Here is a 16,543-nt window from a genome sequence, read left to right on the forward strand (position 1 = left end):
ACCACCCCCCCCCCCCCCCCCCCGCAGGGCTCCTGTGTGCCATTAGAAAGGCCAGGGCTAGATGAGCTCCTGCAGCCCACCAGCTGGCAGGCTCTGCCTCCTTCCCTTTGCACAGCATCTGTAGGCAAGGCCTTCAGGACATCCCAGGGAGACGAGTCTCCGCTCCCGCTGCCAAGCCCTGCTCCCCACAGAGCCGGCACACACAGCAGATGGGCCTGTCTCTCCCTGCCAGTGCAGGCAAGGGGGCTGGAAGGTAGGAGGTGGAACCAAATCCAGTCTAATTAAGGGTAATTACCATTCATCCCAGGAAGCAGTAGGAGACAAAACCCACGTTCTCCCCGTCTATTAATAGCTGTCAGCAGCTGCACAGTTCCTGCTGGGAAACAGGGAGAGCGGAAAGCTTTGGGAGGAGCGGCAGCACAGAGAGCATCCTGCTCCCTCGTCCTTCAGTGCTGGCTGTGCAAGGGGGTGTTTTCCCCCTTCAGGGATGCCATTTCTTTTGCTGCTTCGCCCAGGACTCCAGAAGATGCCAGCTGCTTTTAAGCAGTGTTTTCCAGCAAGAGCTGCAGGGAGCCAGCCAGAGGAGGGCCTGGAGACGGGACTTTGGAGCCAGTCCCTGCTCCTCAGCATCCTCAATTTGCTGAGTCCCTGAGTTTTGGCAACTTACTGTGCTCCTCATTGAAAGGGTAGAAGCCATCCATGCAAGAGGACTCCCCCAGCACCAAGGACAAACCTTGCTGGCTCCTGTCCTAGTGAATCCCTTTGATGTCAGGCAGACATCAAACACCAACTGCCTCCTCTCAAACCTGCTCTTCAGCTGCGCCCGCAGTTCTTCCCTCCGGAGAGATGAACCGCATCTGACAGATGGGGGTTGCCTCAGCTTGAAGGCATCAGCTAGAGAAGCTGCCCCACGTGGCATAGAGGACTCAAATAAAATGATATCCTGAACTGGTGTGGTGACTTCTGGCCATCACAGTGTGATGCGAGGACAAAGGGGGCTGCAGGAGATGCACTAGCAGAGCTGACTGGGTGGACATGTGCACGGGTGGGGGTGTCCCTTCCATGCCTGCTACCTCCAGCTGGCACTGCGAACAGTCTGCTGCTTGCCGTGGGCAAAAACCTCACCAGATGTGTTTGTGCAGTCCCCAAAGAGACAGCTGGTGCTGGTGCCACCCCACCAGGGAGAAACCAATAAGCAGATTAGAGGAGAGGAGAGCTGCTTGGCTGCGGGGTGTCTTGGTGGCCAGGCAAAGCAGGCTGCAGGAGGGAAAGGCACCTTTTTGTGCCTGGGCGCTGTCCACTGCTGCTCTGGCACTAGGCAATGCCTGGCAATAGTCCCTGTTCCAGCAACACCCGGCACAGCTTCACTGCTGGTGTTGCATGGCTGTCAGCAATCCTTGCGCTCTGAGCTGCTGGGTCAAGGGTCCGCTTGGGTCCCCTTCTCTCAGCTGCTCCCTTTGAAGTGGAAGATGCCTAGATTGAGAGGAGCCACATCCAGCATCTTCTCTGAGAGCAGCAAGCCTCTGCTTCTTGCTGGAGCCTGTTGCCAAAAGAAAGCAAGACAGCCACAGAGAAGGGAAACGTAAGAGCAGAGGTTCAGGTCAAAAGAGGGAGCTCCCCAGGCCAGCCATGGATGGGCAACTTGGTCTTTTAACTGCTGCAGGTCCCTGCAGCACACAGGTTGCATACAGGCCACCAGTCTGTCTCCCTGGATGATCTTCAGCAAGCACAGCCCGTGGTGCTATGAAAGACTGTCTGGGGATGGAGGAGAGGTTTGGAGCTCTCTGACAAAGCCTGAGCTTCTGGTGCCACAGCTCTGGAAATCACACCCAGTTGTAAGCTTTAAGCGATGGGCAGATAAAGCAAGAATTTTCCCTTCTCTCCCCTTCCCAGGCTGACATGTTGCTGCCTTCATCCCCACAAGGCTCATCTCCCAGCAAGTCCTTACTAATGCCCTCAAAGAGACAAAAAAATCAGAGTGGGAAAAGCCAGATAGGGTAACATGTTTCTAGTCCATCATGCCTGGGACACTAAAAAAGGTTGTCACCCTACGGCCATAGCTCTGTCTGCAGAACAGCACCCAAATCTTCGCACTAGCAGCAGAAGATGCCCTGTGGGATATGTTCCTCCCACACAAGGCACTGCAAGACCTGGCTCCTCTCCTATTTATTTATTGTGATATGAAGTTCGACTACTGTTACACTGTCCTCAAACTCCAGGCAAAGACGGCAGAGCCAATAACGCACACCACCATTATAGGCGCTGCCTGGGGGGCATCTGAGATCCAGCAGCTGAAGGGATACAGAAGGCAGCTGGGATTTGCTGGTAGGATGATGCTCAATTCACTAAGGCCAGGAAGCAGTGCTTTCTACCATTCCCTCCCTCAGATGTGAACAGAGGGAAGGGGAATGGGAATGGGTATGGGAATGGATATGGATATTTTACCCTCCACACAGTCAGCTACTCTCTGACATTTGAGGAGCAACTGCCACTGCACACCCCACTGGAAACACATGGTAATGTTTACACACATGGAAATAAATGCTAAGGTAGTATAAAGTTAACAACACAGCTATTTTTTGGCTAGCACTACTTGTTTTCAGCATGTGATTCAACATCTGATTGCATCCAGTTCAACAACTGACTGCCATACTTGGGCAATATTGTCTCTGGGAACCAATGACTCTGGGCAGACACAGCTGGACTCCATTGGACTGTGGAGTCTTCAAAACATGCCATTTGCATTATATTAGCCATGAGGTGGGCTAAAGACTTCAGTGTTGATGGCTTGTTAAAGGCTCAGCTCAGAAATTGAGCACAACTGTGGAGGTAACTCAGGGGGGCTATTTCTGTGGATCTGGTCTGGCTATCTCCTTTGGAATGCAGGAGTCAAGCTGAATACATGCATGGGAATCAATGCAAGAGAAAATATTTCTAGTTTTATATTGCTCTCATTTCTGCCTTTCAAGATCTCGAAAGCCCTGAAGATGTGTTCCCAGGAATAACATGGTCAGTATGGGGCCAGAGTTTGTGAAGGGCTTTGCAAGGCTTCTGACACCCCTGCTGCGTTAAACACCAGCTTGACTCACAGGCAGTGTCACTGTCTTCTCTGGAGTTGAGTGACAAAATCAGGCCACACCTAGAAAAGGAGTACATTGCTGCCAAAGTCTAACTCCCCATCTTTGAAACTCACAAAAGAAGCTTCAAAATCTTGATCCTTTTTTTTTCATCTATGCCTCCTTGCATTTATTGTTTTGTTGCTGAGCCTTTCGGGTAATCTTGGATCACATTTGTAACATCTTCTTCATGACCACGAGGTATATTTTATATGAAAGTCAGCACAGCTTCCCAAAAATGCCAGCTATTATGGGACTTGCAAGACTATCATGAGACCTGGCACCAGTTTTATGTATGCTTCCACAGGGCACATGCTGGCTACGCTCATCATGTACCTGCTACTGAGCACATCAGCATTTTGAAGGAGCGAAAAAAAGCCACATTTCAGTCTGAAAATCTACTGGCAAATACTGAAATGCTTAGATCTGAGAAATGGGAAAGGAGAGATGCATGTTTTCATCCCTTTGTTTACTCTCTATATTCCACAGCATTATGTGGGCAGTCACTGCCTTGCCAAGGATTCAGGTCTTTCCCCTGCTCTACAAGAGGGTGCTCACTAGCAGAATGAAAAAAGGAGCAGGCCAAGGAAGAGAGATGGGCACGCAGCAGATGGACCAAGATCTTCTTGCTGTCGGTGGAGTTCTCAGATTTGTTCTCCTCCCCCTCAGACCTGCCTGTGATCTGTCATTCAGGGGTAACAGCCCCAAAATGTGAGGCCTTGACGCAAGCCAGTTTCAGGCACCGACGGCATATCTTTAGCAAGTAAGCTGCAAATACTGGTGAGATTTACAATACGAACGTGCAACAAAACAAGTATATTGAGCACAGCAAAGCGTTCACCATTTGAATACTGCCACCTAGTCATTCACAGAGCACTTGCCCGGTTCTTTCCACGCTGCCGAGATGCCACAGCAGCTGCCGCTGCAGGAGTGTACGGGACCTCAGCAAACACCCCCACCAACACTCCTGGAGCAGCCATATGGGCCAGCGCCGGGCGTGAGGGACATTTGGTCAGCTCGCGCACGCCTTCCACGCTGGAAAAGAGGGCTCCCACCAAGGCCCAGCGTCGCGGGCCGCCAGCACTGGCTTCCAGCAGCTTCGGTGGGCCTGGGTGACGGGGGGAGCACCATCCCAAATCCCATTCCTCCGCCTCCCTGCTGTTTCTTGCCGCCCCGCGCAGCCCCTGGCAGCAGGCGGAGCGTGTGGCAGCCGCCCGCGGAGCGCCGCACCCTGCGCGGGCTCTGCTCACCAGTCCCGGCTCGGCCCGGACCCCCCCGCGCCCCCCCGGCGCGACGTGGGACCAGCTCCCCCACGAGCCCCCCCCCCCCCCTCGGGCTGCCACGCGTGCCCGGCCCGGGAGGGGCTCCCCTCACCCCGGGCCTGCCCCCGCAGAAGCCCCTCCACCGCCCAGCGCCCCCGCCCCGGCAACGGCCGCGTCCCCAGCGACCGGCGGCGGCGGCGGCGGCGGCGGGTGAGGGCCGGCCGGGCCGGGGGGAGGCGGCCGGGCGGTTCGTACCCCCTTCCCCCGCAGCCATGGGCAGGGACAGCCGGCAGAGCCGGCAAAGGAAACTCCCAGGGCCGAGGGGCGAGGAGGGACGCCGTGCGTTTCACGCCCGGGCTGCGTCCGCGGTATTGGCGGGGGCTGCCGGCATCCCTCTCCCGGTGACCTCGCGTCGCCGCGGTGGACATCCCCCCCACCCGGCAGTTTGGAGGTCTTAGTCTTAATCAAGCGGCCGGGCTAATGAGTTTTCTTCCCTCTCGGGGACTCTGGAGAGGAGCTTCGCTGGGAGGAGGGAGCGTCGGGTCGCGCCACCGGCATTTCAGGGAGCTGGGCTGATGGGGCTGGCGGGGCGGGGTGGCGTTCAGCAGCAGCCAAATGTTTTCCTTGACTCCCGGGGGCGAGAGATTCCTCTCCGAGTCTCCGGGGGCTGACAGGACAGAGCCAGCTGCCGGGAGTGGCCAGGGCTGCAGTGGGCAATGCTCGGGTCCTAAAGTGATTTCGTGTTTCTGACACCTCCTTTGGGCAGGGACCCTTACCTGGGCATGCCGACAGATAGCCAAGACCCCAGTGCTGGCCCTTCGCACTGCCTGGATTACCATGATGACATTAACCATATTCCCAAATGGCCAGCTGGCCTCATTCTGCCCAATCTCCCATTACGGACAAATTCCATTATATCTGAAGCTAAACAGATTCCTCATTCGGCAGGCTTTTTTTGTAACATACTTAAAGCCCATTGCTGACACTCAGCCCCTTGAAGAGCCTGCAATATGCTGTCTTAATGCACGCTTAGCATCAGCCTTTCAAAGTGCAAGGGAGCGTGGCAAGTCCATGCAGGTGGCAACGGGATCAGTGGTGTTAGCCAGCACTCAGGATCACTTGCCAATGTCCCCACTAGCCTGCCTGGAGTAGAGGTAACAGCAGAAAGGCCAGGCCACCTGCAGAACAGCTGGCATTTTCAAGGTGCTGCTGCAGTGATGTGAGAGCTTCCTCGATTTCTGGGTAGACTGAGCTTCAGTGCGAATGCGATCTTGGCTGGGGGCATAACCATCCTCAGAAAGAATTTCTCCTGCACTTACAAACTCTCCAGTAAATGCAGTGTTTACAGCTGTTCCATTTCTTGAATCACCATACTGCTGGTAGGAGGCATCAGTCAAAGGTCACCGGTTTCCATGCAACTCTTCTTTTTTGGTCTCTCTGGGCTTTGGAGTGAATCAAAAGAGCAGAAATCTTTTCTTTCCAGATCAAAACAGGTTCAACAGAAGAAGGTTTGTTAGGCATGCTAGGTAGCAGTGTAAGTTGGCTGTGTGAGTGGCTTTCTGTCAGCTTCTTCCTGGGAAGGGAAGTGTGATTTCTTTTTTTTTAGAAGTTTTAGTATCATTTACATTTCAGCCTAATCTGGGTGTTAAATGGCATAAACTGGCAATTTACTACATGACCCCATTTGTTGTATATCATTTAAAACAGCCTTTTCAGCATAGGTGACTGATGTGTATGCAGAGTGGGTGGGAAGGAGCGTGCATTAATGCTGTTGACTTGGCTTATTGATAGTGAATTACAACACTTCTCCAGTGTTTAAATACATGCTTAGCAAACCTGGCTATGGAAACTAGCTTGGCTCATTAGCTCTGGCTGGGCAAGACTCCTGCAGCCAAGGTGGAGGGGATGCAGTGGTGAAAGAGGCCCATCTCCTGGCAGTAAGCACAGCCGGTGGGGTGTTCTTACCATGCTGCGGGTGGTGGCAATGGATGCAGCACAAGCGGTGACTCAGCATCAGACTCAGCCTCCCCAGGCACCGTAGGCATGGGGTTGATTCAGACACTTTGGGGGCTGGCTGTCGCACGCTGGCAGCCTCGCTCTTGCTGGCTTCACACTGAATGCCAAGTGGGGATGGCAGAGTCAGCTGAGCTGACTTGTGGAGCTCAGGTCAAGGGAAAGCTCCTCAGCAGCCCGGACACGGGCCCCCCGAGGTGTCTGCCTCTGTTTTGGGGCCACCCTGCATTGGGGCTGGCCCACAGCTAGGTAGCACACATTGGCTGACCTCCCGCTGCAGGCGAGCTTTGCTCAGTGAGCTTCATCCCGTATATGGAGGGGCTGCACTGTTTCTAGAGCTGGGTTTTGGCTCTGCCTGAGGGCAGCTGTGTCTCCCGCTCAGTCTCCAGGAGCCCCTTTGGCAGTCCTGCATGTGCCATGGGTTACATACCCTCTAAAAATCATGGATCTGCCATCAGTAAACTGGCAATCAGATCATCTGCTGGAATGCTGCCATGAAATAATCCTAGGCCACCGATGCTGCACTGGCTTTCCCCAACAGCTGGCCTTTAACAATTGCTTCCAAAAGGTCAGGAAAGCCATCAGAAGCTCCAATTAGCTGTGACTGGCCTGGGGGACAGAGTGACACAGATGCTTTTTGAATAGGACAAAGGACTGAGCAGAGAGAAAACATTTTTCCCAGTCACTTCTCCTCTACTAATGCCACCTCACTGTCATCTGGCTGTGCTTTGCCCTTCTGCTGAAGGCCATCAAGCACAAGAACTGCATTTCAGCTGGGTCAGCGTGCTGTGGAGAATCAGGCCTCTTCTGTTTCCCCTCAATGGTAGCCTGCCATCACAGCACCTTCCTTTGGGGGCAAGGAGCCTCGCAGAGAAAGGACTCCCAGTCCTCACATCTGCCTATCACCCATTCCTTCTCCTTCTACACCCACCCTTCTTCAGACCAGACTCCCTTTTTCTACAGCCTTTGCCTTTGTCATCCGTACACCAGTGCCTCCCAGGAAATACAGCTTCCCTGCCCTTGGTGCCTTTCATCCTCCTGCTTTGTGCCAGAAGATGCCCTGCCACTGCCATCTCCACCCTTTCCTGACTCTCATTCTGAAACAATTACTCTCTTCTCGGACCTGCTCCAAGTGCATTTGAAGAAGCCTCTGCTGACATATTTGCTACAGTACAGCATGAATCATTTTGCTCCTCTCCTTTAGTTCTCGGCATTTCACAGATCGCCTCTCTTCCCCTTTTTCCCAGTTCCTTTGCAGGCCCTTCCTCAGATGGTTTTTGGAGGGGAAAGGAGCAGAGGAAGAAACACTAGCAAAGCCAGCTACAAAGCTTTCAGGGAGAGCAGGACCTGTGCTGGCTGAGGCAGCACAAACTGGGAGGGCAGAGGAGAAGGGAGCTGCCTTGTGCAGGGGAAGGACCTGAGACATTTCATCTGGGGAGCACAGTCTGGCTCACACCCTTCACAAAGGAGGAGCTGTTTGGGATCAAAGCGCTGTTCAGCTGAGGGATGTTGTGGCACAAGATACTACATGTCAGTTACCTTCTCTTGGTCTTGCAGGAAGCTGACCTCACCTCTGACATTGCCATCCATCCATCTGCCACATGCTTCTTTCAGGTGTCCTGCAGTTTCTAACCTCCCAGCCATGCGCTGCAGCCCTCTTATGTCCAGCTAGCCCCAGTAAGGATCAGCATGGGTCTATATGCCCTGGGAGACACTCACCAAGCCTGGGCGCTCTTGTTGAACCCAGAACTCAAGGGGAAGACTCCTTCCTAGTGTCTCCTCTGCCTCTTTCAGACGAGTAGTGCTGGTAAGGGAACCACTAGGTCTTCCAGGCAATAATCATACATGTGGGATCCTGACGGCTGAGAGCACTGGTCCTGAGGTTGGGGTAGGAAACAGCAAATGGGAAACTTTGGTCTGGGAAAGCTCCACAGAGGTGATAGGACTGGGCATCCTGCCTTCTGCTCTAGGCTGGTTCTTGTAGCTCATATCTGCTTAGGGTCAGTGTGGTCAGAACAGGTCTGACCCATCTCATCTGTTAATGGATGTTTGGAAGGAGTTCAGCTGGAGAGTAACTGAGAAAAGTAGGGGAAAAAAATGAATACACTTACAGCATATTCATCTGTAAAGCATGTCTTTACAGAGTCCTAAGAACAGGCATACTGGATCAAACCAGGGGATGGTCTGGCCCAGTATCCCAAATGCCTGAAGAAGAGTAGAAAAACAATGCAAGTATATGTGCTTCTTTCATCCAGCACTCTCCTCGTCTCCAGCTGTGTTCAACTCACACTGAGCCAGGTGTGGTTTCTGTGCATTGAATCATTCTCAACGGGTTTCTTTTCCATGGGCTTGTCCTGAAACCTGCATAGACTCTAAGTATCCACAACATCCTGTGGCAAGGAATTCCCCAGTTCAACTGCAGACTGTGTGAAGAACCATTGTTTTCCTCTGCTTTAAACCCAGGTCCTGCCAGCTTCACCTATTTCTTTTATTGGAAAAGACAGTAAACAATCAGTTCCTATCCATCCTCTTCAACAGCACTCTGAATTAACACCATGTTATTATCTGCTTATTACACCTGGTACCTAGAGACCTACTTGTACAGGGCAGTGTATAAAGATAAGGCTGAATAATAGTTGTTTTGCTGCAGTGTTTACAGTTCAAGCAGAGGAGGTGGGCAAAGGGCAGAGGCCAAGTGCTTTGCAGGAGAGCAGTGTGAGCAGACCATTCTTATCACTGGCCTCTTTCTAAAGTTGCTTTTTTCTTTTGCAGGCAGCCCAGCTGGAAAATGTGGTGGTGACTCTCAAGCAATTTTCCTGTTGCTTCTCCTGAAGGAGAAGTGGGTCCTGAGCAGGATGCAGCAGCCAGCAGCTGGTGACAGGAGCACAGCCGTTCCCTCGCTGTATCCATCCAAGGCCAGCCTGGCAGCTGACTCGTACTATACATACCGTGTCATTGAGGATCCCGAGTGGTCACTCGCCACTGTCCCCCACCTCACTGAGCTCTGCCTCCAGCATATCGTTCACAATTTTGAAAGTAAGCGGGAGTGCGTTTCCCCTGGGCCACACACATGGAGAGAGAGCATCAGTCCTGGGGAGCAGAGGGTCAACAAGGCAGGCAGATGCATCTGAAAGGCAGAGCTACCCAGCCCTGCCAAAGGAACAGATGGGGAGAAATATCCCCTCAGGCAGCTAGTTAAACAAACTATTTAGTTGCTAAGTATGTACTTGTACACTCCAGGGATGGCTGTAGTCCTCTGGGCTGCTATCCAGGATGTGACTCTGCCCTAACCTTGTCCTATCCTTTCTTCTTCCTTCCGTGCTCTGCTAGACTCACTTGCCTCAACCATGGCCAGGACTGTGGAGCTGCTGTTTCCTTCTCTGGATTCATGCACGCGTTACAGTAGGACTCAAGGATGGAGCCCCATTGTGCTGAGTGCTGTACAAAGAGATGGGGAATTGCTCCCTGCTCGGAGGAGCTAGCATCTCAGAATACATATTGTACTCACAGCCTCAGGTCTTCTCCACGGCTTTTGGTGGTGATGTGACAAGTTATATCCTCAGGCAGGGAATGTGCTTTTGAAGCAGGTGGACTGATGAAACATAGCAAAACAGAGAAAGCATGTCTTATCTGGGAACTGACTGGAAGGGGGAAAGGAAGGGCCTACCTGTCTTTTTGGCTGACTCAGTGAAGTGGCAGCAAAGACCAAAAACCAAAGATAGGTCTAAGGCTATGTCCACATTGGGACCGTAAGACAGTACAGAGGAGCTCAGTGCTGCCTTATGCCAGGAGCTGATGGTACTTGGGGATCTGAGCAGGGACACCCTTGCAGTCCTACGAGCCTGGTCATTCAGTCCAATGCCAAATGGATTGTACCTATGTTGTGTGCACATAAAAGCAGTGTGCTCAGTGTCTTGGGGACCCTCGTGCCATTACCTGAGCTGTGCGGCTGTATCTTGCCCACTGCTGTGGCCTGAGTGAGCCCAAGTGAAGCTAGCCCAGTTCTGCTCATACATGTCCCACCTCTGCTTGTTGTTGTGGGACTTTGTAGAGGTCACTGCAGTGCCAGCTGTAGGACACTTGGAGAACAGACTCCAGGAAGAGGCTGTGGTAGAACTCTGGGTGTCCTTAGGAAGGAAATGCCACAGAGACAGCAAATATAAAGCTAACCCCACTTTGTGTCTCAAAATCTGATTTCCCATGCACAGATAGGCCTCTCCACTGATGATTTCTGTTACTCAACACTACTGTGCACATGTCACCAAGCATTCATGGTATGAGTATGCACGGCTTTTCTCTGGCATTTCTTACCACAAAGAACCCCCACCAGGCAGAAGCCAGCTGAGACTTAGGGTGAGCATCAGGAAAGAGACTGAGGGGAGAAAGCTCCTGGGAAAAGACAACTTTTATTTAAACATGGTGGACCTAAAGGCTAAGAGTGTGTCTCAGTGGAAAGGAACAGGAATCAATTTGGGGTAAGACAGACACCTGAGTTAAGATAAAAAGGCACGAGGACTTGCGTGAAAAGCACACAGACAGTTGTTCTCAAATATTGTCTTTCAATATGCTTAGAAACCAAACGGAGAAAGTTTAGCAAATGACAAGCCAAGCTCTCCCATTGCTGTAAGGGTGAATTAGCTCTCTTGGGAGCAGAAGTCCTGCTCTGAATATAAACTGCATTCAAACTAAATTTAAACTGGGAGCTAAGTTTCTGATGCAGTTCCCAAATATTATGGAAGTAAACCAAATTACGCTGATGTTTTATTGTAAAAGTTAGAAATCCTACACAGAAATGTAGGAGATGAATCCTACGCATTTTCTGCCAGCTTAGCTCCCTGCACCAGCTGCTGGCAACTGAGAAGAGAGCCAGTATCAGCAGAGGGGAGGGCATGGGCATGCAGCTTGGGGCCCGGGCAGAACCATAGTGCCAGCCATGGTTCCTACAGCCCAGATCAAGCTCTCCTTCTCTTTATCCCCTCCAGAGAACCCTATTTTGGACTGTCTTCTGCCTGAGCACCAAAGGAATGTGCTGGACAGGCTCTCCACTGGCCTTCCACTCGCTGTGACTGCCAACCTAATAAGCGATGAGGACTACTGGAAGAGGTGCTGCACTGAGCGCTGGCAAGCGTGTGACATCTCCAACTATGGAGACAGCTGGAAACAGATGTTCTTCGAACGTCACCTGGAGAACATCCTGAAACGTTTCATCCCTAACACCACAGACCCCAACCAGGTCCTAGAGCTCATCCCACTCTGCAAAGACTATGTGCGGAAACTGGAGGTTGATCAGTTCCTGCCACCAGTGCAGATGGATCAAAAGGAGGAGAGGGATGACCTCTCCAATACAGGGAGTGATTTTGGATTCGGTGAGGTCTCCATACATCACTATGACCTGGGAGTCCTCATTACTGCTCTCCCTCACCTTGAAGAGCTTCATCTCACTTATGGCGTGAAGGACTGCGGCATGAACTTCGAGTGGAACCTCTTTAACTTCACCCACCAGGACTGCTGCAACCTGGCTGTCGCCGTGAAGATGTGCCACAACTTGAAAGTAACATATCCCAAACTGAACCTTCCTTCCTCAGTTAGATCTTCAAATTGCCCGGGGATAGAAATCCAGGGACCAGTTTTGCTTGCTGGCAGCTCCCTTCCTTTCACAAATTGCAGTCTGGCAGAGTGCAGAGATGTTAACTTGCTTGCTGAGTAGTGCTGCGTATCTTGTTCTGCATATGTCCTTGTTAGAACAGGTTGTCAGAGGTGGGGTGAGAAAAATACTTGCTCCCACAAAACATGTTCCCTGTAGTGCAAGAGAAAGCAACACTCCTGTTTTAACTCCGCACATAGTTCTGGGAGAGAGGCGACAAGAAGCCCGGAGTTTTTCATAAGGAATTTTTGGTAGTTATGCTCAGTAAATACATGTCAACAGGCCCCAGAGGAGCAGAGACCCCCAAGAAGAGCATGGGGAAATACTCACATTTGCCTTAGAGTGATGAGGTGTTCTCCTTCTGGGCACTAACACCATCTTCAGTTCTGTGGCAACCGCAGTGCAGATACTGAGCCCCCCCAAAACACCGGTGGGCTTTGCTATCCAGAGTGCAGCCAGAGCAAGCTGGCTGAACAGTCTCGCCACAGATTGGTGTGCTTTGGGAAATATTTGTCTGCTTGGCTTCCAGAAGAGAAATTACCTCTCCTGTGGCTATTAAGGTGCCCTGGCCACACAGGACAGTGCCCTTCACAGAGAGCACTGTGGTTACTACCAGTGCACATGCTCGTTCAGACAGTGTTCGACTGTGATCTGGGCTGAGTTCTGCTGTTACTCTCTGCAGACATTTGGGCAGCTTTATCTCATTTTAATTCAGCCCCCAGTGTCAGAGATCCCATAGAGTCAGAAGAGAGGAACAGTCATTTCCAGGAGATGAACCATTTGTCCCTAGAGTAGGCACATCAGTGGCATGCCCTGCCTGCTGGAAGTATCTGCCCACTATAAAAGCAATTACTTGATCCTACTGGATAAAGGTGTCTGAAGTGAAGGGAGATGAATGCTGTCCAGTGGACCATAGGCTTAACTCCCTTGAGGTCTTGCACAAAGGTCAATCCGAAGCGCTGGCTGTTCTAGTGTCCCTGTCCTTTATCTCCACAGGTTTTCAAGCTGACGCGAAGCAAAGTGGATGATGACAAGACCAGGCTGCTGGTCCGTAACTTGCTGGATCACCCCTGCTTGGTGGAGCTGAACTTGTCCCACAATCTCATCAGGGACAAGGGGGCACAAGCTGTTGGCAAGTTGATCAACCACAGCAGATTACAAACCCTTGATCTGTGTAACAACCAGATCCATCACCTGGGGGCTCAGGCTCTTGCTCAAGCCCTGGCTGAGAACTCCACTCTGACCTCCCTCAACCTGCGCCTCAACTGCATGGAGGACAAAGGCGGGGAAGCAATTGGCCGTGCCCTGCTGACCAACACCACCCTGAAGTCCATCCATCTGGGAAGTAATAACCTGTCAGAGCCAACTGCTATGCTTTTCTCCCAGGTCTTGGCTCAGAACACCTCCCTGACGAGCATCAACTTCTCATGCAACCACCTGGGGCTGGTAAGAGAAACCGCTTCTCCCTGCAGTTTGTGAGCCTGCGTGGTGGCCTTGCAAAGCATATGCTGAGCCTGCCCTGCCTCAAAGCCACAGAGGCAAATGCATCCCTCACTTTGCAATCTTGCTGCGATAACAATCAGTTGTGAGCAGGGAAGGGACTCTAGCAGACAGCAGGAAGGAGAAGGGTATCTGTGCAGGCACACGCATTTGTCTCACTCGTTACATCTAGCTCTGTTTGCAGGGCTGAATCCGGCTTCCAGGCTTTGGGCTTTTGGGCAGAGAGGGATTTTCCCCCTAGGAAACTGAAAACCAGGGAGTATGTCTGGGAAAAATCCCAGCCACTTCACACACGTGGGAGTACATAATAATGATAGGCGGCATGAGACATGGGCCTTATGCATCTCCTCTGTGCTTTAGAGCTGCTGTGCCATCTGTCACTCAGTAGCACACAGATAGTGTCACCCTTCCCAGAATCTCTCCTGTCCATCACATGCTCAGAGGAGACTGTTAGAAAATTGGCTTGGTTCTTGAACTTGTTTAACTCACCCTGCAGCTCTGGAGTGGTGCGGTAGGTCAAAAGTGTCACGTCTGGATGCTTATAAGTGGCTCCTAAATCACAGGCTTACATTTTCTAGACAGATGAGCATCCACAGATCTTACTACATCCCTAAGAGCTGCAGTATGCAACATGCCCACAAACCAGGTCCCTTCTCTTCTGCTGATTAAAAAGTGCTTTAGAAATCTGAAACTAGACAGCCAAATGTAATCATGCTGGCTTTTAAACTTTCTGCATTGCCTCAATTTTTCTTACTGTCACAATAAAGAGACCGTGAGACCAGCTGTCCCTGCTGGCAGGAATATTGGCATCAATGTGTTTGACAACGGTTTTTAAAGGATTTGATGGCAGAAAACCTTCTGTGATTTCTGAGTTTTATGACCCTAGACATGGAAAAACCATTTGAGTTTAATGATACAAGGGGGCAAAGGTTGGAGAGGATAGAAGGATTTTTGCTTAGTAAATAATAATCTCTATGCTTAGCATCTTCCTTCTGATGAGCTCTCCTGGTACCCATTTGTGAAGCTCCACAGCAGCCCAAGAAGTGGACTGGTGGTATTATCTTTGGGGAAATGGGGGTCTGTCTTTGCTAGAGATGCATCAAATTCAGATCTCCATACCCCATTAAAAAGGGACCCCTTCCAGGTCCTTTTTGCTCTGTCCTTTTTGGCAAAAGGACTAAAAGGCAGGGTGCTGGGATGAGGGGACCACCTGGATGGAGGAGATGGGGGGCAGGAGGTGTATTTGGTACCTGAAAGAGAATAGCTGTGGGGCAAAAAAGTCAAATTGTCGCATCCCTAAACAATGTTTCAGGTAAGGGAGGGAAATGCCCCTAAGTGAGTTGCCTCCCTAAGGCTATCTACATGGCATTTTCTGTCCTGTGCAGACTGGACTTCAGTTGCGTGAGCTGTTCCACCCAGGGAAGCCGACCCAGCCTGGGAAATGGCATCCAGGCAGGAGACTGCCAGTACTGGGGCTCTTGCCACTGCCGAGATGAGGAGCAGCACACCTGGTCACACTGCCATTTGTCCCCAGTCAGCAGTGAGCTGGGGACCAGGGGACAGGGGAGAGCAGACACTTCTCACAGGTTATCATTGCCAGCCATGCTATTAACCAGCCTGAGCTTGAGGACTCCTGACACAGTACCCGGAGGGAGTCATTAGCATGTGTCATATCACTGAGTGCTGCATAAGGTTACACTCCTTCCCCGTACTTCTGTGAGCAACATTTCGGGCTTGTGCGAAGGCCTTTGTCACTTTTGGCACCATCTCATGGGCTCCCCATCACCGGCAGCAGGGAAGTGCAGGAGAAGTTGCCTTGGGGAGGAGCAAAGGGAGCAATACACTTCACTTTTGGATCTCCTCCTTTAACTCCCCCTTCTCACCCATTTGCAGGATGGTGGGAAGCAGCTGCTTGAAGGGCTGGCGGATAACAAGGCTTTGACGGAGTTCAACCTCCGCCTGGCAGAGGTGGGCCAGGAGACCGAGTACCTCATTCACCAAATTGTGTGGGCCAACCGGGAAGCGGCGAGGCTGGGGTCTCTGCAGCACCCCCCTGCCAAACCCATCTGAAAAAAATGCTCCAGAGAGCGATGAGCTTTGCAGGTGCAGTGTTGGAGATACTTTACTTCAGAGGCTTGGTTTTGTTAGTGTTTCTGAGAAACACTCAACTTGTGACTGTCACCGCAGCCTTTCCCAGATCCCCATCATCCAACCTGTGACTTAATACAAGACAGACGTTAGACCTCATGGGACTGTAGTGGCATCACAGAAGCAATCTACCTCTTGAGCCCTCTCTCCCATTGCACTCGAGACTAAATCCCACCTCCTGTGGTGTTTCTTACGTGCTCCGGCAGCAAGCTTAGTTCAGGCAACTGGATGTTGTTCCACCTGTAAAGCAGCTAAGGTGAAGTCTCCACCATCTAAATGGTCTAGTCCAGTCCAGACCTAACCTTCAGGGCAGGCAGCTTTTTTAGGCTTTTTGCTGAGGAGGATGTGAGGTGGATAGAGGGAACGCTGTTTCTAGTTCCTCGGCAACTTTTTCTGGCTATTGCTCTGCTCAAGGATTTATTTGTTTTTATAGCAAAAATCCGTCTGGAGTCTCGGATATGGGTGGTGAAAAGTAAAACAAAATAAATTCAAAAAATGATAGGTCTCTCCACTGCGGTTTCCTGCTTTGGGTTGCTATGTCTTTGATCAGTGCTAGCCTGCTTTGCAAACAGGTGAATTCTTTACAACCAGATGTTTACCTTAACTAGTAGTGCTCTTCTGTGCAAACCTGTCAAAAAAATCTGTGTTTTGCGTAACTTCAAGCTAGAGGGGTCCCTGCAAGACTGCCGGCCCACACAGCCCCCAGAGTTGAAAACGGAGCAGCTTCCTGGGGCTTGGAGGAAAAGAGCAGCTTCCTTCTGCCCCACAGGCTGTGGCCACCTGAGGACAGGACAAGGCACTTACTTACTTATCTGACTGCCGCAGTCCTTCGACCACCCCACTCAGGAGAGGTCAGCAGG

The 16,543-nt window shown here is 51.5% G+C and overlaps 2 protein-coding genes across 5 annotated transcripts in view; both read left to right on the forward strand.

The window, feature by feature from the left end:
• The window catches only part of AARS2 (alanyl-tRNA synthetase 2, mitochondrial), a 39,139-nt gene extending 29,887 nt beyond the window's left edge, over positions 1-9,252 (forward strand). The window contains exon 22 of one of the 2 annotated variants that reach the window (XM_041128463.1): positions 9,164-9,252. In XM_041128463.1, the coding sequence (XP_040984397.1) occupies positions 9,164-9,223 (60 nt within the window). In that variant the 3' untranslated portion in view covers positions 9,224-9,252. Of the gene's footprint in view, positions 1-3,605; positions 3,706-9,163 lie in introns of those variants that run through there. The other variant, XM_030034348.2, reaches the window with a different exon arrangement.
• TCTE1 (t-complex-associated-testis-expressed 1) lies at positions 9,247-16,182 on the forward strand. 3 transcript variants are annotated; one of them, XM_030034354.2, is made up of 4 exons: positions 9,247-9,427; positions 11,374-11,942; positions 13,032-13,481; positions 15,429-16,182. In XM_030034354.2, exons 1-4 carry the CDS (start codon positions 9,247-9,249, stop codon positions 15,603-15,605), a joined length of 1,377 nt encoding a protein of 458 aa, XP_029890214.1. In that variant the 3' UTR covers positions 15,606-16,182. The 3 variants fall into 3 exon arrangements, with proteins under 3 accessions (XP_029890214.1, XP_040984399.1, XP_029890215.1); XM_041128465.1 differs by having other exon boundaries at positions 9,337-9,427; positions 9,747-11,942; XM_030034355.1 differs by having other exon boundaries at positions 9,357-9,427; positions 9,722-11,942.
• Positions 16,183-16,543: the final 361 nt, after the last annotated feature.

Source organism: Aquila chrysaetos, chromosome 13, assembly GCF_900496995.4.
Source record: "Aquila chrysaetos chrysaetos chromosome 13, bAquChr1.4, whole genome shotgun sequence".
NCBI classification, from domain to species: Eukaryota; Metazoa; Chordata; class Aves; order Accipitriformes; family Accipitridae; genus Aquila; species Aquila chrysaetos.

What these genes read in the sequence shown, in the direction of transcription:
- TCTE1 (XM_030034354.2), top strand. Translation starts at nt 9,247, where the DNA reads ATGCAGCAGCCAGCAGCTGGTGACAGGAGCACAGCCGTTCCCTCGCTG. An exon ending in TATCGTTCACAATTTTGAAA is followed by an intron (nt 9,428 to 11,373) that starts GTAAGCGGGAGT and finishes TATCCCCTCCAG; the next exon opens with AGAACCCTATTTTGGACTGT. An exon ending in AGATGTGCCACAACTTGAAA is followed by an intron (nt 11,943 to 13,031) that starts GTAACATATCCC and finishes TTATCTCCACAG; the next exon opens with GTTTTCAAGCTGACGCGAAG.